The sequence below is a fragment of the Sinohyriopsis cumingii genome, chromosome 1 (assembly GCF_028554795.1).
Source record: "Sinohyriopsis cumingii isolate HCF-2022 chromosome 1, ASM2855479v2, whole genome shotgun sequence".
In the NCBI taxonomy this organism is placed as follows: domain Eukaryota; kingdom Metazoa; phylum Mollusca; class Bivalvia; order Unionida; family Unionidae; genus Sinohyriopsis; species Sinohyriopsis cumingii.
In genome coordinates this window covers 191,812,059-191,836,367 of record NC_142961.1, presented here as the reverse complement: position 1 = coordinate 191,836,367, position 24,309 = coordinate 191,812,059, and the positions used below count along the sequence as shown (strand labels likewise).

The following is a 24,309-nucleotide window of genomic DNA, read 5'->3' as shown; positions in this document are numbered from 1 at the left end:
TTGTTAATCTGTTATTTTATAAGTAAACTGCGTAAGCTCCTCGAAACAGAAATATAATAATAAATACTCGTTTTTTCCTGCATGATCTACGCCTTCTTTTATGTTATCAGATTATTTGATTGTATTTCTAGGCTTGTTAGCACAAATCTTGTTAGATGGAATCTCGGAATTTTGTTGTTATAGCAATAGTTTAATGACTAGTGGCCATGTTTCTACATACAAATGTGACGACTTGTGGCACATGTATTTTGAAAGACATTTGAAGGCCTGTGATTGTTTTCTTCCCCTCACAAAACACACGCATCAATATTTGAACATTTTATGTGAATCCATGCTTAAATAGACGTAGGACTGACGTACGAACGGATGCGAACACTGATACCAATGCTTTGTAATGTTTTTAATTTAAAAATCAAAAATCATTTCATCCATATAAACTTGAAGCAACGATTTCAGATTCCATCACTGGAATGGAAACTAGAATGACACACAAGTTTTAAAATATTTAATAACTCTGATAGATAATATTTTAAATCAGCTCCTGTTTGGAAACATATACGATAGATGGACATCATAACTATTGCCAACTTGATCTCGATCTTGAGTGTTTGGGCATTTTACCAGTCCGTACATTTATACTGAAAATATATGCGGTCCTTTAAAATCGAATGATCAGTTTTTAAGATGGAGTCTGCTTATGCATATTTTCAAATTGTCTCTTACAGAAGACGACTTTTGTGTGTGTAAGTGTGTTCTGTGTGTGTCTCGATTACCTCTATATACACACACGTTCATTTTGAGTGAAAAACACAACATAAATTGATGAACTGGGTTAAAGGAAGATATTATAGAGTTACACTGAGTACAATATTTGCATGTTCCTTTCAGGAACTCTACAATATTATGGATTCCCAGTTAGCATATCACAAAAAATCCAAATACATAGAAGCTCATTTATGACATTTTTAAAAAATGGAGGTGAGTGACATGAGATCAATGAACTTGCAAGTTACTGATTCAATAATTCTTAATATAAAGAGTCTTTAACAATGACAGAAACGTATGCTTTTTCTGCAGAAGCATCGTTATCTTGTTTTCCGTTTCACTGAAATCTCTTTCATGCGAAAAACATCGCATTTAAATTCAAATATTGATGATAGTTATCAACGTGGTTATTAGTGATAGTCTTTCATTGGAAACTAATAGGATATTTAAATCATTTGAAAACGGTCAATTAACTAAAAACGGTTAATTTGCAATCAAATACAACGGGCAGATCTTGGATATTGTGTGTCACAGAAGAATGTAATGTTTGCCAATAATAAATAATTATCCCATAAAAAAGCACCGAATATTTTATGAACCCATATATATATATATATATATATATATATATATATATATATATATATATATATATATATGTGTGTGTGTGTGTGTGTGTGTGTGTGTGTGTGTGTCTTTTATTATAGTTAAATGGTTTTCATATAGCTATAAATCTGCATGTACTTTGGTTTCGAATAAGAGGATTTTTTTTTCGAAGTTCAATTAATCCCAAATAGCAAAACATTTTATTTTTAATTGTGTATATAAATTCAGGTACACGTATACACGTATGTGAAAAGAAGGGGGTGCATGTTCGGTAGGATCATGCAAAACAGTGACCAGGTGTTACAGGCAGCTTCATTATTGCAGACAAAAGACATAATCATTTTCTTTTCTTTCAAAAATGAAGGATCTGAGATGCAGTAAATGCAGTGGATTTGGAATTTAATTGTGTACGTCAAATTTATATTGCAAAATACATTGATATTTAACATACAAAGCAAAGTAGAAAAATTGAGATTTATTTGCATTTACATAACAGCAAACTTGCTATCAACTGAACTCGTCGAACACTCCTGTCTGCACAGCACGAGTGTGCTATCGAATTTCTAAACAGATGCTCTGTTTCGAAGGCAATATAACAGGAAGCCAAAACACCCATAATACACTTACACCACATGCAGGAAAAATGTGTGTGTACGTTCCAGTTCATGAATAAAATCATCGATGTTTTGTCTACCTGTTCGCAGATAGTACTAGACAAAATCAGATGATTCATTCCAAACGCCTTGCACTACACCCATCGTCTTGATTTCGTTTTTTCGCCTAACCCTTTGGCAAAGAGTTCTTGCTATTTTACCGGAAAGCGAAACACTGCTGTTGGACGTATTAGATAGTAAGCTTTCAGTAGACGTATTTCTGTCATTGGTACAAGCATCCCTCTCATACAACAGGTTCATTTTTTCTATTCCCGCTAGAGAGTCAACAAGTTTCTTTGGAGACACTTGTTGGCTGTTGGAGTCAAGCTTATCTTCATGAGTATGATTATTAACGTTATCCGCCTGACAAGGGAAATCTCCATCAAGTTTGATAGCTGACAACTTATTTTGTGACCCAGTTTGTTCACTTACGATGTAATGAATGTCAACACTAACTACCTTCTTACAAGCAAGGCTTGATGAGTCTGTAAATTCTTCCCTCTTATTATCAACGTATCCCTTTTCAGAACTGTTGTCGTTCGTGTCATCAGATTCAACTCCAGAAATCAAATACAGGTCCTCAAATCCACTATACATGTTGGTGTACCCTAACAAGGAAGATTTATGATTACAAGTGACACCACCTCCCTTGACCATTCTGACCGGACCCTCCAAGCTAGATGACTTTCTAGTAGAAATCGAAGTCTTTTTTCTTGGACTTGCTGAAAGCACGGGTAATGAGGCTGTTCTTAAAAAATTATAATCCTGTAACTGATCTTGCTGATGAGGGTCAAATGTTTCAATGTCAAAACCAGAAATACCAGAGACCTTTTGTCTTCCATCCAACGAAATATGTTCAGAAGACCACGAGGATAAGGATGAGCGACTACTTCCCCAAACGTTAGATTCTTCTCTGACCCGCACAGTACCCTCACTAGCAATGTCAGAGGTACTCGCTGAAGAAGAATTAGTTCTGGTCGACTCTGGAAGGTCCATTTCATTGCTTGCTGTCATTTTTTCAGTGGTTGGTACGGTTATCGTGTCTTCTGACGATGTAGGCGATGACTTTGCATCCCCAGCGATAGTTCTATTAAAAACATAATATTCGTTTTGCTGACCCATATTCCAAACAGAAATTGAATCGAAGGAATGGGCATTATCGGAAGAACTGAAATCATTTCCTCTCGCAATTGCACGATTTTCTCTGCGGATATCTAATGTATGAGCATCAAGGATACTGTGACTACTATAAGGCAAGATAGTACTAGATGACGATCCCTGTGCTGACTTCCTAGAGAGAGACTGATTCCGAGAAAGGATTGTGTCAGCTGAATCAATGTCTTGACTTAATGATGCCTTCTGCAGGTTATTAGATAATATTTTCTCTCTTCTTTGTAGATGTTTCTCGCAAAAGCAACGATCGTGTTCACTTAAACCTATGGTCATTGCTTGACTATGAATGCCAGAATCATGTGAAGTATTGTGATTACCACTTGCAAATGAACACTCACTTGCGTGATCTTCGTCACATTCAAAAGAATCAGAAAGCATTCCGTTATTTTCCGATCCTGGCAGTTGCCGGTCAATGCTGGCGTCGCTGTTGGTCCTGCGTGGATTCCAATCTATACTAAATTCGGAATTAGCGTCAATATCCACTAAATCTTCACCACTTTCAATGTCGAAAACATTAGTTCCGTTCGAAGCTGTAGTTTGCTGGGATGACCTGTTCGATGCCAGTTCACTCTGTTCATCATCAGTGAAAGAAGGGTTTGAGTAGGCATTGTCCACAACAAGAGGAGGAGACATAGTAAATGCAAATTTAATATCTTTCACGTACGTTTCGTCGACACTTTCGCACAGTTCCATGGCTTTCAGATATTCACTGGACGAAAGAATATTTCCCGTGTTCAAAGCAATTTGAAATCTAATTGGTGAATTGATTTGAATTTCTAACGGAAATAATCCATCCATTTTAAGGGTAGACGCCATGAGGGTTTCTTCTTCAATAATTCTCACAAGTTTTAGATAGGGACTGTAATTTTGAGCGAGAAGAGGGGGTTCTCCCAATACATGCCTAAGATAGACTGGGAACCCCTCTATTTCCTCAATCATGTAACCCATCTGAATCAAACAATTTTTCCTGTCAAAGTTTCCATCAGATACTTCATAAAACACGCCAGCTTGATTCAGGGGTACTAGAAGCTCATCGTCATTGTCATCTATACACATTAGGAACTTTGTGTTCACCTCGTCATGCCTCTGTGCCGGTGGTAGCATCATGTTATTAATAGTGTGAACCCCTGTCTTCCTTAAAACCTCACCAGCAGCCACGGCTCTTTCCACTGTTGAATCCTCTGCATCCGTTGACTGAATGCAGATGGCGCTAAACTCCTCGGTACATAGGAAAAAGTCAGATCCACTGTGTATTAGAGATTCTATTGAGTGATGGGGAGCAGGCTTCTCAAAGTCCATCTGTCGGCTTATCTTGAACCAACCTATGAGATATAAAATATATTTCTTAAAGTTCGTTAATAGTCATTGAAAAAGTATAGATAACAAAAGCATGATACAAAAGGTTTCTGGGTTTTTTATTTTTATTTTATATTTAATTTCATAGCTCAGTGTTTAGGGAGTTTATTTTTGTGGGTCGGGGTGGCACAGTGTGTGCATTATTAAGCCCCAAACATTTCATCACTGTATTGTCTTGTCTAATTTATTTGAACCGTTTCCAACTGCCCGGATGATGCCGTCTTCTCGCTTCCATTCTTGGTAATTTACTCTGAGTTGTTTTTTTTTTGTTCCTATTTCATATATCCAAATAAATATGTCACGACATCAAAACTGCCTTTGTGAGTAACTGTACAAGAAAACCCCAGCTCATTTTGCAATATCATGTAATGCATAAAAACCTTGTCCATTTTAAATCGGGAACGTTAACCACATTAATTCAGGATAAAAGTACTTGAACGGTTTATGTTCTACGTATATTGTGCTTCATATTCAAAAGTCTAGATGAAATCCCGACAACAAAGGTGCTATTTATCTAGATAGCTGTATTATCGATCGTTCAATTGGGGGGATACATTTTTAAAACAGACTGGAATATCATATCCCATTGTTTGTGTGGAGAATCGGACAAACATTTGTTTCCAACAAATATTTAGCAGCGTTTGTACCTGCAACTTTTGGAATCCTTGCCATCAAACTGTTTAAATTCGGGACTGATGATTCATTTTTTTAATCCAAACTTTCGTATTGACTTAAAATACAGTTTATATCAGAATGATCTCTTTACTTGTTTTGGATGTAACTGTATTCATTCAAGGTATTAAAGATTGTATGTCGTTAAGGTTTACTTGTTTTGGATGTAACTGTAATCATTCCCGATATTATTAAAGACTGTATGTCGTCAAGGTTTATGACGAAAGACATTGGTAACGGATAAATCTAAAGTAAATTAAGCACAATCTGTTCAACCGATCGTTTCTGGCGCCGAATGCATATCAGCTCTATGTAGTGCGGCTTAGTGGTTGTAGGTATAAGTAAATATGAAAGTGGGTTACAAGTTATAGTCCGTCAATCGGCTGAATTTCGCTCCCACACCCACCTCCCTGGGGGTCGGGGGATCGAGAGTTGACTTATGACTCATTATATAAGTGATGGTGGGGATATTTCTTTAGATGAGACTAGAGGGTTCAAGGGCTGTTTGAAACTGTGGATTGTGATTTCTTTTTAAAAGTCTAACACAAGGTAACGATAATCTTTGCCGACATCGGAATGTCTCTTTGCGAAGTAAACTGAGATCAGATATCTATCAGGTACAGTACAATACGACAAGAAACCAATCATAGGAACTATAAATACTTGTATGTACACTAAACTTCATCGTCGATATTCCCAGGTGTGTTCTGCTCAGTCCAGTTCACAACTTACGGTTGATAGGGAAGTCAGCTTCTAAAGGGTCAGAGGAAAGAAGCACACTAAGATTTTCATATGAGCTCCCTATATCGAGACCCACCTCTTCCTGGGGGAGGTGGCTACTGTTCAATTCTAATGCATTTAAGGAGTCAACCCTTCAACCGATAGCATTGAAAATTGGTGTGTATCTCGCGGAGCAGAGGAATTTGAAAAACAGATTTCTAGTGGCTCCGTGAAAAGCATACTGTATGTGTTTACTAACTGGGTTTGACATTTTAAATAGGAACGTTTCGTCTTACAATATATATTTCTATTAGCAAGACTACCTATAATATAACAACTTTGCATTCACGTGCAGTGTAATCTCAGTTTCTATATTCCCGTCTGAAGTTGCCTATGGCCTGTAAGTTAACATTTGCTTGTCCGGTGGATAACTATGTAACGATTGGAAAGACTTTCATGAATTTTTGCCCAACTTTATGTTGTAACTAGACCGTGTGACGCGCGCAACATATAAGAGCTCTGCACTAAATTCAAGGTCGCGGAAAAGGAAAATGTATTTCCGGGGCTTGTATCCTTGTTCGAGTAAAACTTGAAAGATTTTTAGGAACGTTTAGCAAATTAATTTATCATGTATAGCTGGTGTCCGGAGTACCATAGCAACGCCCCTTGTAGGTACGTAAGTAGGAAAGGATGAATAGGTGTATTCACTCATCAATGAACGAAATATGAGCGTCACAGAGGAATCAAGAAAAGCATTCAGCACCGAATGAATAGCTGTCATTTTTTGATATATCGAAACAAACCTGACTACCTGTTAAATTCATTTCTGACAAGGTGCATTTTGCATGTATCATTAAGCATAAAGATAATACGTAATCTCCAGTTAGTTACATTCCCCTCGTGCTGAAAGCTTCTGTCTCTGTTTCAATGCAAATAATATTGACTGTAGTAACAGTTGTTTGAAATATGAATCTTCTATACAAGAAATGTAGTTTTTGCATATTTATCTCGTCTATGAATGATTTGTTCAAATTTGTATCGTCTGGGGAAATGTTTTTATATCCAGTTTGTACATTATAATTTTGTAAACTGTCTTCGTTTACCTTCTACTCTGAAAAGAGCAAAAAGCAACCGTATTCATTTTTCTCTAGTGATAAAATAATACGCATGTATCTTTAAACATTTTCTTAAGCAGTGTGATCAAATTGTAAGCGTTGTTTTATTCCTTTGAAAATCCAACACACACACACACACACACACACACACACACACACACACTTTATTGTGAAATGTGTACTCTTTTACCGTTTGAAATCGGGCGCCATTTGTACTACAATGTAAATTAGCTGCTTATTATAACGCAAGTGGGCGCTCATGTTAATATCTGTCCGAGTTCTTCCATATTTGGTAACATTCTTGAAAAACTATGTCGTTAATATTCCTGAGTGTGCTCCCAAACATTATAAATAGGGGCGAGATCCACCCTTCTGGCAGTTGTGGTTCACCTGGTTTCCATCTGCTATTTAACACTAATATCGCAATTGTCATTTAAATATCCTTTGATTATCACAACCTCTGTTGTATACATCATTCTGCACATTTGCATATATTATATATCGCCATTTTTAACACTAAAATTTGTCTGAGAAACTGTAAGCAATGTAATAAACTGCTAACTATTTACTTGTTTTGTTTTGTGCCCGTATGATCTAAATAATAACTTTTGTGGTGAAATCATCATATGTTAGCATTACAATAAATTGGATAGATCTCTAGCAAATGAAAAAGAATTGAACTGTTTATTTATTCTTTTTTTTTCTTGCTTTAAACTCCGACACAATACAATATTTCGTTATGAGATATTTGAATATCCGTTCTAGAAAAATGATACTACTTTTATCGCCACAGTGGTGATTTCACTTTAGGATTTACTTGTTTTCCCATTTAGGAAATGTGTCTGCGCACATGTATCTTATTCAAACTTTTATTCCATACTTAGGCCTATTTTATTTTTTGTTCTTCTGCTCCATCCGTCTGACTCCCTCCCTTCCTATCTCTCCCACCACGTCGGGATGTACAGATCTTTAAAATCAACCGTAGACTCTGTAGTGTACATTAATGCAGTCAATAAGGTGCTATCAAGTAATGCCTAACAACGATCTCCAAACTGCAAAGGTATTCTTCAAGTATTAACTTTTTATAATGAGGTGGGGGAGGACAGTTTTGTAAATCGGCCCCTGGCCAATTTCCTAACTTATGGCTATGGTATGACTCTTTTAGCCATTATTGTTTCATGATTAAATATATGGATATATTTGTGAATGAGATGTTTCAGGCTTGTTTTGTTCTTGAAATGTATGAGGTATGTCCACCTCTCAAAGTCACTGCACATTATGTAGCCATCGAAACATAAATAGTCGAATAGGAAGAGCTAATCACCCATAGCAGTAGACATGTGGGTTCACTACAAGTAAAATATTTCAAAAACTGCTTCGATGACAACTATTTCGAATTACATCAAGCTATTCAGTAAACAATGTTTATCAAAATTATCACCCAGGGAAAGGACTTGCGCTGTGAGCACCACATGCTGTCAAAAACGGCATTCGGACGTGAAAAATGCATGTATATATTTGGGGTTGGGGTGCATACACTTTTTATTTTATGAACTTCATTTTGACTTGTCATGTCAAGTAAACGATATTCTTATGTTGTGTTTTATTGAACCTATCCAGAAACATGGACCTTTTTGACTTTACTCGTTTTTTTTTTTTAATGAAATTTTATATTAGGCAGGTGCATGTGGCATTAAATTTGTGCATATAAACTGTCCCTTGCATGGTTAGTTTTATACATGAATTAAGGAAACTGTCAGTGATTGAACTACATGACCCGTTGCTATGCGTCACTCATACATACTCATGTATCATAGAGTATACCTGTAATACTCTACAATAAACGGTTGTTGTTGTTGTTGTTGTAGGGCTTAACACCATTTTTCAGCACATAGGCTATACATGGCGGCCAGTATTAATGGTGGAGGAAGAACCCGGAAAACCCCCGGAAAGAACCACCGACCCACGAGAAGCTACTGGCAAGCTTTCTCACATAACCACATTAGCCGAATCCGAGACTCGAACCGACGCAGACAGAGGTGAGATGGCAGTGATCCGTAACGGTGACAATAAACGGTACACATCTTTTAGAAAATAAACTCGTGATTAAATATAACAAAAACAGTTTTAAGTAGCAAGTTCAACCCGCATCATAATGGTGTTTGAAAACGATAAAAAAAAAATCGGGCACTGATTAGAGTTCAATGCAAACCGAAATTAAGTGACAATCGAAACTTGGATGCAGCGTCTGCTACCAAACTGCAAGTTTGTCAAGACCACAAAAAATTCACGCTTTAATGCAGAAGTAAACAAAATAAAGAATGTAAACCTGTACAAGTAAACTGTATTAAAATATTTTGTTTAAAGATGTCACGCTCTGAAAATTGTCAGATATAACCGCTATATGATATTTCTACATTACCTCACCCCAACAGTATTAATCCGGGTATGAAACGTGTAAAAAAAACCAAAAAAAAACCTCTCTTCATTTTCGTACAAATACAATCATTATTTTGACAAAATGGAAAGTACGAAACATTATATGTAGAAGGTACATTTGCAAAACGTCGCTTTTTCAAAATTATTGTAAAATCGTGGAAATTTGTATCCATGTAGCAATGGAGCCGCTAATTAAATGGAGAAAAACCTAGCAAGTGGATGGTTTCTGCCATTAAAATATATAATAAAAAGAACATCTACGTTTTCTTATGAATAGAAAACCGGAATTATCTCACTCAGAAGATGGAAACCTTTTGCATTATCATTCGTGACAACACAATATTTCCACTTCACTCTTGAAATATTTCCGTATATCCACTCAAAAAACGTAGATATACTCTATTTATCCAAAATAATAGTTATGTCTTGTCATAAGTTTATATAAGTTCTCACTTAAAAGAGAGGAATCTGTATTTATTACACCATCATTCTGGTTCCATTTACCTTTTGCGCACAACGCCTTGCACTCACCGCCATATTGTTTTTTAACAAATAGAACAATATAGAAGTGAACACAGTAGTAAAGCTTACATCAAATTCTTTTTTTTTATTCTTCGTATTTCCAAATTTGTGATAATATTTGCGATGGTTGAGAAGAAATTATCACATTTCACGTTAGGAAGGGACAATTGTTTTAATTATTGTGGTAAAATGTGATGAAATGACAAATGTGTGTTGCTTGAGTACTTCATGCAAAGTAACGCGAATAATAACGACAGAAACAAGATCACAATACAACTAATTTTGACACTACCTAAGGAAACGAAAATATAAACAGTGATTAACTTGCGCTTAATCAACCTCTGTACGAGTGAAATCTATCCAATCACTTGAGTTCAAAGTTCGTTTAAAAAGTTTTCTTTCACATATGTATGTATGTATGTATGTATGTATGTATGTATATATATATGTGTGTGTGTGTGTGTGTGTGTGTGTGTGTGTGTAATTAAACATTTAGCTCACATATGTGAAAAATAATTCTGATTATATGTGACAAAAAGTTTACCGATGTAAAACAATTGTCGCACATGTGAGAAAATATATATATATATATATATATATATATATATATATATATATATATATATATATATATATATATATATAATACAAAGATTTATTTATATTTATCTTATTCATAGATGTGAAACTGACTGTTTCACGTGTGAAATATGTGATTTAATTTACATGCGTATACATGAGTTTACAGCTCTTAAAACTAATATTGTATATATATATATATATATATATATATATATATATATATATATATATATATATATATATATATATATATATATATAAAGTATTTCACATACGTAAATCATGCCTTTATCTCAAATGTGTAAATATCTTTTCAATTCCGTAAAACAGTATCTGAGATATGTGCAATACGTATTTTTCATAATGTGAAATTTCGTTTTACTTTTTTAATGTATGTAAATTAGTTAATTTGATTTCACTTATAGGAAACATAATTTCACAGGTATAAAATACATATCTAAAACAAGAGTCTCTGGAACTGAGCGACACTCTCCTGATCTAAAAGAATCTGAAAGAATTTAAGATAAGATCGTTTCGTATTTTTAGTTGATGAATGTTGTAACCCTCTCTTGTGTTCTTGAATGACAACATTATAATCAAAATGGACGCCATGAGGACATAGACATCCATTTCAATGTGACCATACATTCAGGAGGAGTAGCAATAAAACAATTGTCAAGACGACCATTATTGCGGCAATGTTGGATGTAAGGTCAGCACTAGTTATTACCTTGAACTGAAAGAGTGTAAAATATCTCAGCTCGAAAGAATGTCTCCGCTCCCTCCCTGAAAATTAAATGGTCAGTACGCTATTGTAGACGAATTTCTCATGTGTATGCTAATTGCTGTATACGTTGTCTTTTACAAATGTAACTAAAGTGGGATGATTTCGATTACGCAATAGCTCACACTCTCTAAAACATACTGACACTAGAGGACTTGTTGATAAAATTATGACGTATTGACACTGAAACCTATACTTACTAGGGGCGTTATTAATGTAATAGAATGGGAAACTTTGAATGGGATGTCAACATCCGGTTAAGGCATTTATCAGAGAGGGCCAGTAACACTGAATCAGCAAACGTACATTCCTTGCTGACAAAAACTACCGAAGTACCGGTAGAGCGGAAAATACCGTGATACATACAGCTGATAAAATATACCGCGGTAAACCGGTATACAGCGCACCTCTAATATGTAGTAGCGTTTGTACTGAAACACGCTAGATGTGGCAGGCCGATGCATTCATTTGTGTATATTTCCATTTGATATTTCAGGCACTGGTCCAGTAACACTGGTTGTGAAATCAGTGGTGTTGGCTGCATGAAGTCATATGTGACTTGCCTCTGTGTTCGATAGTCAGTGTATCATGCTCCGGCCTTGCGATATTGATGTTCGGACGGACTATTCAAGATACGAGATAAACAGAATCTGTGTTGGGGTTTAAACTGAGACAAGGAGATCCTAGTCAAGGGGTTGCATTATTTTTCTCCCCACGAGGCTTGCCGATTGGGGAGACATGTAACCCCGCGATTGGGATTTCCTTGTCTCGGTCCAAACCCCAAAAAGTAGATCATTTTTCTCACCCAATATTTATCCTTTAAAGTAAAAGGAACTCTTCACTAGTGTAATATAGTTTAAGTGCAAATGTTTATATGCGGCTCATTAATACCAATATGTTTATGAAGGCTGTGGTGTAACCGTTGCATCTGAAGTACACAGTTTAAATGAGTGATAAAAGAAAAATAACAACATAAAACGTCGCACAGTAATGAGGTATTATCACATTTAATATATGGATGTTATATGAAATTGACAATAAATAATTTATATTTATTACAAGAAAATATTATCATTTTCAACAATTCCAATTTTGAAAAGTTATATTGTAAATAATGAAACGATACTGGGTACTCAGCTCTACTGTAGTTATACTTAGTAAAGTGTAATGAAGAGTAACATGGTGCATTAGATTATTTATGGGTAATTAGTGATCTGTCACTATTGTATATAGCTCTCCTTTTCTTTGGAGGAGGTGAGAAACTGTTTGGCATACATGTGTTGTCCTTAATGGTGATTGTACAATTACTCCCGTGTATAAAAGACTCTCCAAATACGGACCCTAGCGGATAACCAAGTGCTAAACTTTCAAGTTCACTGATTCTTTGAAAATTAATTCCTCTGTCTTGGGAATATGGCAAATGCTGCAGTGAAATTTGCTTATGGATTAATATGTTCACGGATAAATAATTCCTTCTGGCTGGTTGGTGCATAATCTGTCATTAAATATTGTAAGTATATTTTTTATTCAACTGGGGTACAATGGAGAGCTTAACAAAATTAGAATAAAGCATGTCTGACATAACACATTTCTGGCTGTTGCTAAGTTTTGCGGTATAGGTCTATAGTCTATGTGCATAGATCAGTGTTTTCTGTCATAGTTCATTTCACACAGCACTGAGAATTTTATCCTATCTGTAGTACAGTCCATTTTCAGGTCAGCGTCATTAAATGTAGCTAACAGTATATAATTTGTTTCACACGAAGTCTTTAAAACTAGTTAGGTAGCTTTAGATACATTTAATGACGCTGACCTGAAAATATACTGAGCTAGGCCTGCATATAGGACAAAACTGACCATACTGTGTTGAACAAACAAACACAATACCAAAAAGCTCGACATCGTATTCATGTGTGTCTTTGTCTCTCTTGAAATGTTTTTATTTGGTGTGTTCTCAAAAATGAATTGACCTTAAGTTACTATGTTTTTGTTATATATTTGTTGTTGCTGTTTGATTTTAGAACAACTATGTCAGGCACAGCAGAAGACATTTAGGGTCTCTTTTTTAAAGTAGTTCTGAGCGCGTGGACATCTTGACTGAGACAACTGGTCTGAGATGACTAGTCTGAGATAAGAAAAGTATGTACAGCACAACAGCTAGATTTCTCTGTCGCATGAATGAGAAAACTGTGCACCATTATAGTACAATATGATGACGTCATGCTCGTTGTGTAAACAACGTAGTGTCACATATTCATGTTAGTTATACGATCGGCGTATTTTGATATATTCATATCTGTTTGGCGAACAGTACAGTTTCATAGTTTAAGAGGCCTTGTTGTTCACATATGTTGTTCCATGTGGTACGAGTAACCCTACGAGTATATTCATCTTATTTATTTATTTACTATTACACGTCTATGTACCTAACCACGAACGAATACATTAAAATGATCTTAAACCATGCTCTCCTCTAACTCTAGTGACTCCAGTCTTACCGACCCTGTCTTCGCATCTCAGATCATGTCCCAATTAGCTTCGTAATTAGCATGGGTCTGGATCGCTTTGAAATATCTCACCACCTACACAAAGAAGTGACTGTCCTGGGTCATAGTAAATATAATAGGACACCATGATGCTTTGCAGCTTTTTCTCTCACAGTTCTATGTACATGCATACATTTTAACAACAGGATATTCACATCTGAAATGCATTAAACTCAGTAAAATCAGTAACAAGATACATACATGTTCAGTCAGTTGAACATAATTAATCATTTACCTTCAAGTATTTCATGTACACTATTGTAAATTAAATCAAGCAAGCACAAACCATATACATATTCACAGTCACTGCTGTTTGCTACCAAAGCGTGTGAATTGTACTATAAGTTCACCGTTGCAAGAATTGAAATAAACACAGTTCACCAAAGGTCAGTTACGATTAATGGTTCATCGGCAGTCAGTCTCGCCAGCTTCTATAATCAGGGCAATTATCCCTGGGCTGTTTGAATGACCAGTATTTGTAAACATTGTCTGGAATTTCATTTAGTGTAGCGACTCATGAATGCTACTGTTATAGGCAAGCAAGACATATGGAATGAACCGGGTCTAGTATCTCTGGTGGTCTGACACAAACATATAAAGGATATTTGTCAGTGTGGCATCAAATCATTCAACGAGGCCATTTCTGTCAAGTTGATAAGCTGTGATACACATCTTTTTGGTATTTTCCAATGCACATGCCATTCAACAGTAGATCAGTAAAATGTCCCATCGGTCGACAAGACGGCACCGGCTGATCCCATAGCGGCACACAACAGATTCAACGAAAAGTTTTGCGGTTGTGTTTGCATCAGCTTTCTTGACAGCAACTGCTTCTATATACTTCGTCTGATAGTCTGTAAAAATAACCAGATATCTGTTGCCATGATCATTCGGTGTCAACGGGCCAGAAACGTCCTTTGCGACAAGGCCAAAAAGTCCAGTTACGGACATGGGGTTTGTGTCCTGCCTTTGTGAGTTTTCTTGCTGATACAGTCTGTACAGGATTTGAATCCAAATCTATGTCCTTAAATATATAACCACATCATAACGTATCTTACACCTTTTGAGATGTTTGAATGAAAACAAGATATCCAGCAGTTACACCGTCATGGCACCCGTGCATTAATTCACCAATTAATGAGTGCGGTATCACTAAATGTTTTCTTACAAGTGTCCTTCTGTTTAACCACGGTTACCATATGTGACTTAACACACCATTTATTATTCGTAACCGAGAGTCATGGCAGTCACCTTTCGGACACTTATTGTATTCTTGGTTAAGGTATTGTCACTCCTCGAGAATCTCATCATAGTTTTAAATCTGGGTCTCTGTCTTGCAGTTCACGCATTCTTTCTAGTTGTGCGACTGGTTGAATGTCCAGTAATTTATTCATTTTTACACCGCATTCTTTGTCGCCTCCATTCAAATCGCCACCGTCGCCATGTTCTGCACGACTAAGCACTTCTGCATTTCCACGAGAATTTCCAGCCTTGTACTCAACTGTCATGTCATATTCCTGAAGGGACAGAGACCATCTGGCTAGCCCACAATCGGATTTTTATTCCCATAAGCCATTTTACTTGATAATGACCTTTGACAACCGTGAATTTTTGACCAAAATATATTGTTTAAAAGTTTATATCCCACTCTTTCAATTCAGAGTAAATTTTTGCACTTTTCTTTAATTGCTAGCATAAGCTGTTATTTCTTAGATACTGTTTTTATCCTTTTGGGCTTAAATAGCTTCATAAACAAGCCCAGAACTATCACAATACAGGGTGAATGGTCTGCTTTTCTGTCTCTCAAACACTTGCTGTAAATTAGGCATCTGGTCATCAAAGCTGGGGAAAAAGATTATCTTCAATGTATACCAGACCAAATGTCCACCGAATTCCAGCTAGTAATGGATTCAATAAGTCTTTGAAAGTTCCCAGGAACATTGCATAGTCCATTGCAAATTCTAATGTATTAAACTCGTATATGCATTCCGACCAAACAAATGCAGTTGTCTCGTTATCATGTTCTCTAACTGGTACCTGATGGTATCCAGACAAGCAAGCAATCTAAACAAATAAAGTATTGGCACTTGCTCAAAGCCTTTAGCATTTCTTATTTTTCTGAGAGGAAAGAGACATCCTTCTTGCACACGGAATTCATCCAGCGATAGTCAATCATGCAACGATATTTTCCATCTGGATAGTATGACAGGACATGCCCAAGGACTGGATGAAGGTCGTATTGCATCCATATTTAATAAATCTTTAAATCTTTCCCCTGATTTCTGATTACTCTCCTTAAGAGACAGGAAGCTTGTAGTAGTATCTGCCTTATTGGTGGACTACTCCCACGTGTCTATTCTTTCTTCCGCCATGTCTGTTCTTCCTTGATCCTCAATCAGATTTCGCAAAATTAGCACTGTACGAGTAAAGACGTTGGCGTATTTTGACTTGCTGTTCTGCCCAATATTTATTCCAATCCATATCAAAGTCTTGGTCATTAGGTTTCTGAATGTGTTCAGTATATAATGACTGCTCTGGTTTGTTTCCATATATTTCAGATATTTCCCAAAGTGAGCCTGTTGTCATGCTTTTAGAGTTTCATTGGTCTTGCTTGAGTTTAATAGTCTTGGAGTCACATATTCACTGACCTTAGAATTCCGGTTGTCATTGTGCTGTATCTATCTATAAAGTGTTGTTTTAGCTCAATCAGTCTTAACTTCCCAATGCCTCACTGTCAATTTGTCTCTGACGAAGCATTTCTGGATTAGTATTTCAAATGTTTTTATTCAATTGACACGCTGTGATTTCTTAGGTTTTGTTCTCCCCTGACTTAATCATAATTTCCTATAAAGACTGTTCCAATTGACTGCATTGTCGGTACATCAAGCACAATATTAATTTGTCTTAAATTATCTATTCCAATTATTGCGTCACACTGAACCGATTTGACAACATACATTTCCCTAAATGACCCATCATTACCATTACCAGTACATATTTTCATGACAAGACACCAATAATGTTCTGAGACTGTACTGTTTTAGAGAAAAAGTTCCTCCTCCTCTTCGACTCTCTCCACTGACTAGACTTGTCGACTCCGACTGCGCCGCTAGTTTCACTTCCGTCTCCCCTCTTTCAGACTCGGGACTCAACTGAACCGGAAGTTCTGTTCCCCTAAAAGCTTCCTGTGAAAACACAAAGACGGTACAATATTTTCCTTAGTCCTCTCATCTCACACTACACCAAGCCTATCATCAGATAACGGCTATTCAATTTCTTCGGTCACGCATTCATTCAAATCGAAATACTCATATGTTCCTGTATGGTAAAACAACGGCGTAATAAAAGCACAGTAACAATTATTTCTCCTATATACATCAATAAATTGCGTCACATCAGTACATATTCATAATCCCATTATACTAAACAATATCACAGCAATCAGACACATTTCTTTACATTACAACTCATACAAAGTATACAAATATTCAAATATCCATACTCTGATATATCCATACATCCATATCAATTAATAATACACACTTCATCCATTTTCCAAATTCACAATTCAAGCATGTGTAAAATCTAACATATCACATGAATAAATGCACTAGTTTACTACGAAGTAACCTAACAGCGAATTACAAAATTAACTCTGACCACAAGCTAACAATCTACACAATTCTCTACATAATACTCAAGCTCATTTCTCAAATACGCATTTAAATTAAATACTACAAAGGTAATTATACGTACCAAACGATTCTAGTAATTAGGTATGCATACTACACATAATTCCAATTACAATGCCGTAATATTCTGCAAATATAGAGCAAATAACTTACTAACCTTTACGAAGCTTTGTCTTTCCTTAGAATCTCCTCTGTAAGTTTTACCGCCAAAGTACGAATGGCCTCCTCTGAGTAACCCTATATTGCTCAGCAATCTTCCTAGGTGAGACTAAATTTTCGCTTGCTAGTTAGCAGTTATAATTCGGATCAAAATTTTGATCAGAATTACGATTGGGTGTCGCTGTGACCCGATCCAATCAAACTTAACGAACTATCGGTGTCTGTCTACGTGGGGACGGATTGACAACACGCCCCGGTCCCTCGCGGGTTCCTCTTATTTTAAGACTAAGCTGTAACACATAAGTGGGAGGTCGCGCGAGCTAACGCCTGTGCCGATTCAAGATGCCGGATCTACTTCCTGATCACGGTAATCTTGCGTAAGAGATTAACTCTAACCTGTGGCAAGGTTTAAAACATCAAACCATCTCTTGTAAATACTATCTTTGTTTATAACGAATTACTAACTGGAGCTGAGAAAACGTGGCACCCATAAAGTTTTTAAGTGTTATTGTTGAATGTTTCAGGTCCATTTTGTCATAGCACGAATCAACACTCTCTCATCTGTTTTATCTTTTTAATATACGTCTTGCCTTTTCCATAGTCCACAAAAATAAGTATCGTTTTAAGATCATCGCATCCAACTTCTGACACCACGAATGTCACGAGGCCCTATTGTACACGTCATCACGTATGCTATATCCCGTGGAAGTCTGATTAAAATCAGATCTCCACTGTCCAACGTAAAGATCTGACAGCGACCGCTTATGGGTCATGTTCTGGTGACCTTTGAATTAGCCAATGTAAATGTAGCATTCAGAAATCTGAAAGTGAATCAAATCGTTCAGCACAAACTCATGCTCTTCAGCCATACTACTCAGTCTTCCAAACACTAAGATATAAATCTTCATCCGACTGGTTGATAATATTAGTGATTATGGTAATAACATAGGTCACCAGAACATGACCCCTAAGCGGTCGCTGTCAGATCTTCACTTTAGAACAGTGGATCTCTGATTTTAAGCAAACTGTTCTCCGATATTTCAGTAACGCAACGAGTATATTCTTTTTATTCCTTTACTTACTATTACGCAACTATGCATCTAAATAAACTTTAATCTCCTACATTAAAAGCGATCTTAATCCCTTCTCTCCGCTAACTCTACCGACCCCCATCTCAGTGACCCCGTGTTCTCATTTTAGATCATACTCCCATTAGCTTCATAATTAGATAATTAGCTTAAATCTGGAGCAACGTAACCACAATTAGTTTCACAATTACCTTGGATCCGAGGCAACGTGACATCATAAATTCAAATATGATATGTGAACAGTACAATTTCATAAATTCATTACTCAGTAATTTCACTTTGTGAGCACAGTCTCATAATTCCCTATCTGTTGGAGTGCGCAGAACAGTGTCTTAAATGTCAAAGTTAACCTAACATGATAACATGATTTTATAACCCAGACTTGTCATATGATTAAGATAATGTGTTGTAAAATAGGCATCGTGTATTCATTCTATTAAAAGAGCGGATAAATCCAGCAGTCACATGTGGAAAAATATTGCATTTAGAATTCATCGTATCATTCGGGTAGCAGTAGTCAGTACACGTGCAGGACACACGGTACTAATTCTATGGAAAAATGGAAACCAGCCTAGAAATGAGTGAACATAAAATAGAGTATATATGGGCTTGGCTGGCCAGAATTGGTTAACAATGTAAGTTATTTTTTTAAGGTCAAAATATCTTTTGAGCGCTTATCCTAGATGTAAGTGAAAAAAATAGAGACATTGTTTTATTGGTGGAATTTCAGTCCTTTAATAGTCTTGAGTTTGGAACACTCATTACTTAAATTAGCACCTGCCTCTTTGGTGCGGAATTGAAAGCACATGTTTCAAACACATGCAGGTCCAAAAAATGTCGCGGCTCATATGCTCTTCTCTATACGGAAGCTGACATCCACGTTTCATCTATACTGATAAATATAGGTTTGATCATGAGCACTCAGAAATTTTAAGTTATTGACTATTTGATATCATGGTCTTTGCATAGGTTTACTATGTGAACTGAATTAGAACCGTGAGTCCTGCAGACCATTAGTGGAGATTATTTGTCTAAGCTAACTTGTCTAACAGACAAAATTGTAGTGTGTAGCTACGTGATGTCAGAACTGCTCATGTTACGTTAACGATGAATCTTATTTGATCCCAGGTCATCGTCTCTTCACTAACACAAACCCACCTGGTCTGTCTTTATGATAATAACTTGAAATAAAAATTAAATTAACGACTCAGAAACAGTTTAATCAGCCCTGTTACCCTCTCTTAAAGACCACCTAACGGCTGTGTGTTCTTAGACATCTCGTGTCTATCCGAGTGGGTTTTATGCCCTAAAAGACTGTTGTTTGCAATGGAAATTAATATTAATTACATCAAAACAAATGTCTTGATTTTGAAAAGGGGGTAGAGTGGTGAATAACGAAATATTTTATTATTTTTGGAATTAAAATTGTTATCAAATTGTATATAGAAGAACTGCTTTTACGATGGGTGACTCATTTATAGAAGCTAACATAATATGGCAGGGTAAGCAAAGACATTCTTGATTTCATTGAATAAGTTCTTGTATACATTTTCTGACTGCCAAACATTTTTATGTAGTTTATACAATGTTCATATTGTTCCAATTCTATCATATGTTGAAATAATTTATTCGGTCTTTTGAACACTATTTTTAGGTCTTAACCATTCATCACAGAATATCATTAGAAGTAGTGAATTGGGAAGCGTTCCTCTTCGAATACCTAAACTCCATATATTTGTTAAATGATAATTAAAAGTTGTAACGTATAGCTGAAAAGAATTTAAAAAAATAAATAAAAAAAATTCACGCGTAGTAAGAACGTTTAGAAATATTTGGTTTCTGGTATTTAAAGCGGCAACAATGTGAAGTAATGCTCATGTGTTCCTACAAGTAACAAAGAAATATTTGAAAGATAATTTCTAGACTTGACCCTTTCTAATAGCAGAGCAAGGCTATGACTTCACCTGCAAATATATTCTCCTGTAAAGAATGCATTAATTTTATTACTATTAAGATTTTTAAAATGACACAGACTATACTGCGTACACCATTATATGGACTCCCGTGTTGAAACAGGTAGATGGACTAAGTTTGCTTTTGTAGTGCAGTAGAGGATAAACTTTATTTTGTATTAGATTGTCAGTGTTATGGACTTAATTATCTACCTAAATATCATTGGAAACATTCCGATATGATCAAATATATTGATCGACTGTCGATTGATAATCAAAACAGATACGAAATTTAAGTACTTTTATTTATTTTTTTTTAGATGTTTTAAAGTTCTTAATAAATTATGGAAATCTGAACAACAATCCTTCAATGAATGTATTCAACATTTAATAAAAAAAGCACTTTCTCAACCAGCGACCGTCAGCTCCTTACAAGATGATAATATATAGTTTAACATCTGTTGCTTTAATTGCTTTAGTTGCTGATAATTTACTATATTTTTCATTTTCTTTTTAATACGATTGTTGTAATTGTTTTCCTGATTGCTTGTTAGTTCCTTTATAGTAATTAATATATATTCAAGAATCGGAATGATTCATGCTTGGACGCATACATTTCAAGTTTTGATTATGATTTATACTTATTTCATTTCAATTACATTATATGACTCGGATATACTGATTTATAGTGCATATTGTTTAATAGTATGTCTGGCATTACTTTATTTTGGTACTAATTAATTTTGTGCATTTATATGTTTCGAAAAGGCCTACAAATTAATAGTCAACAAAGATTCTTTTTCATAATTTTAATGTATCGTCTCTTCATCCGTTATGAGTATTTCATGTCTGATGATATATGTTTTGCCCGCTAATGACGATGGTGTTGAGAGCGTAAACAGCAAATAGAGAGGGAAAAAAATCTGTAAAAATTCCACCAAGAGATGATTTCTGTGCTTATTTCATATTAGAAAGATTTCAATGTATTATTTTTTGTATAATTAGAGCCTGAAGAGATATTGCATGCCAACGTTATATTTGTTCCTATGTGCTGTTGACTAACGTGCAATTTTTCAGTCATATAATCCGATATACACATTATGCATTTTGTTCTGTTTAAAAGGCAGCTACTTTCAAATTAACAATCCATGAGAAGGTAGAGGTGGGGTATATTTTAGAAATCTTTAAACATATGCGTAGTAATATAAAAACAAAATTATTGTGGCAATTAGTGATAATTGCTTTACATCATTTATGTCATTTCTAAAATCAAGCCGCTTCGATTACATTCGTGCCAAGGAAAACTATATATAACATAAATATATTCAAGCGATACTTCTTGTTTTTGGGACTTTTTCTTAAAGTGCGTTGAAGCTAGATTATAAGACAAGATAGCTCCATTAAGTCTGCCGATTTCCATTGCTCATCAGGCCGTTCACTGTCATATGAAACACAATACACTAAAATGATATAATTATTCAAATCGAGTGTGGGGCCTGTTTTAATTTGGGTACGGTCCGGTCTAGGTACGTCTTGACCTGAGTATGTGTCGATCTCGGTACGTTTTGACTTGGGTACATTTCAGTTTGGGTACGCTTTGAGCTGCTCCCCTCTTTCAAGACCCAAGGTACCATGACTTACTAAAAACATATACTTGTAATTCCACCATCTGGTACTATTTATTGTCTCAGTTATTCTGAAACAGCGACAAGTATTTAGAATCAAAACATTAGATCAACGTATCATTATAAGTTAAGTTGAACGAATGTTTTTCTCATCAAGAAGGTCAATAAATTTCAAACCTACCATCATAATGTTCCGGAATAACAACGGTCAGTTTCGTTTCTTCGTAACTGCCATTGAGTAGTTTCTGCAAACATTTGGCCTCTGCTTTTCTGGTGAATCTTTTGCTGTACAGCAGCAGTGGCTGTTGAAGATCGAAGAAGAATTTGCCCACCAGGATGGAACAGGATTTTTCCTCGCACTGAACAATGATCGGCAGCTTGAAGAAGGTGAGAATTTCCTTCAGCGTATAATATTGTAGACTCCATTTGTACTTAATTGGTTCATCGAGACTACTGTTAGTTTTGTGCTTCCAGAGCTTCCCCATCATGCATACGAGCTTAAAAGGCAGCGTGAGAGTCCTGCAATTAAGTGGCTACACATACATTTCCAATGATTTTGCATTTGTTACATTCAAAACAGTTGTTTTAAATAAAAAGATGTTATATGTGTTGGAAGGTTCAAGTATCGTTTTTATTTTCCTACGTTTTAATCACAACTGACTGGTCAGTAATCAGTTTCGTACTCCAGCTTATCAAGAAACAGTCGATGCACCTGTGTTGATTATTTAGGCTGGCAGTTTAAATTATGCTGGTGAGTATAGAAATGTCCATGTCTCCGTGAACCAGCTTGTTTTCATTTCGGGATAAATTCATTCTTGATTCGTGCAACATCTCTCCGTATGAGAAGAGGCATTGATGAATTTTATGTGTGCCAAATCTAGACGATCAAATCTTCAGCCAAGAGCACCTTAAATACTCCAGTGAACGTTAGATGTTGTCGTATATATTGTTCACAATACGATGATTCCAGGTTTATTGATGCAAAGCACATTCATTTCAATACCAAATTATAAATCAGCATATTAAATGTCCTTGATGGGATACACATGTTATTTATAACTGCGTGTTATTAGTGTCCCCTCACAAAACATCGATGGAAATACTGTATACCTCCACGCTTTAAAAGTACATGTACATAACCATGTGATGGAAACAAACTATTTACATGGCGCCTATTCCTAATATACACCCTAATATACACATCCTTCTCCGCCAGTCTGATATTTTCTCTAATCAATGTCACATATTTCCAACCTTTGGTCTGAATCGTTGATTTAGGTATCCCTGTACCGGTATATGAAGTAAGAAGGGCATGTTGAAATCTCGACACCATCAGCGCGTGAAATGGTCGTTTTATCAAAAGTTGGTATCACAGTACCTGACCACAAGGCATCTTTAACTGTAAATTTCAAAAGTATCTACCTCACAATGAATACTCCAGACACATACGCATCCAGGTTATTTTGTTTACAATTAAAACCCCATTAGTGATCACGGTGCGTAGTCAAGTTTTCAGTGCGCTTTCCTTACACATAATACATTCGCTCAGAATGGATTGAGCAGACGACCCGCTTAAGAAGGTACAAATTACCGCATGTGTATATCTAAGATACAACAGGTCTACTCTCTTTGATGACCGAGCAGGAAGACAAGAGATGTTATGTACCCAGAATTAGCTATATAATGACGACCTTTGTTAATCATGAATTTGATTATTCCCATAGATATCCGTCAATCCATCTTCCTTTTTTTCTTTGGTCCTCTAAACCCAGCAGGTGTTAAAAAAAGACATATCAACCCGACCACGATAAGGTAGATAAAGCTCCAGTTCTAAAAATATGCGTTTGTTTTCGATATATG

General features: G+C 35.8%; 1 protein-coding gene across 1 annotated transcript; it reads right to left on the bottom strand.

The window, feature by feature from the left end:
- Positions 1–385: 385 nt before the first annotated feature.
- LOC149808589 (uncharacterized) lies at positions 386–24,309 on the bottom strand. Its single transcript, XM_089979661.1, has 2 exons — positions 22,631–24,309; positions 386–4,519 (listed from the first exon to the last, which is right to left on the bottom strand). Exons 1-2 carry the CDS (start codon positions 22,935–22,937, stop codon positions 2,082–2,084), a joined length of 2,745 nt encoding a protein of 914 aa, XP_089835787.1. The 5' UTR covers positions 22,938–24,309; the 3' UTR covers positions 386–2,081.

Bases quoted from the DNA above. Each gene is read 5' to 3' on its own strand.
- LOC149808589 (XM_089979661.1), bottom strand. From the start codon at position 22,937: ATGATGGGGAAGCTCTGGAAGCACAAAACTAACAGTAGTCTCGATGAA. The intron at 4,520-22,630 runs GTAGGTTTGAAA...TATATCTCATAG, and splicing joins TATTCCGGAACATTATGATG to GTTGGTTCAAGATAAGCCGA.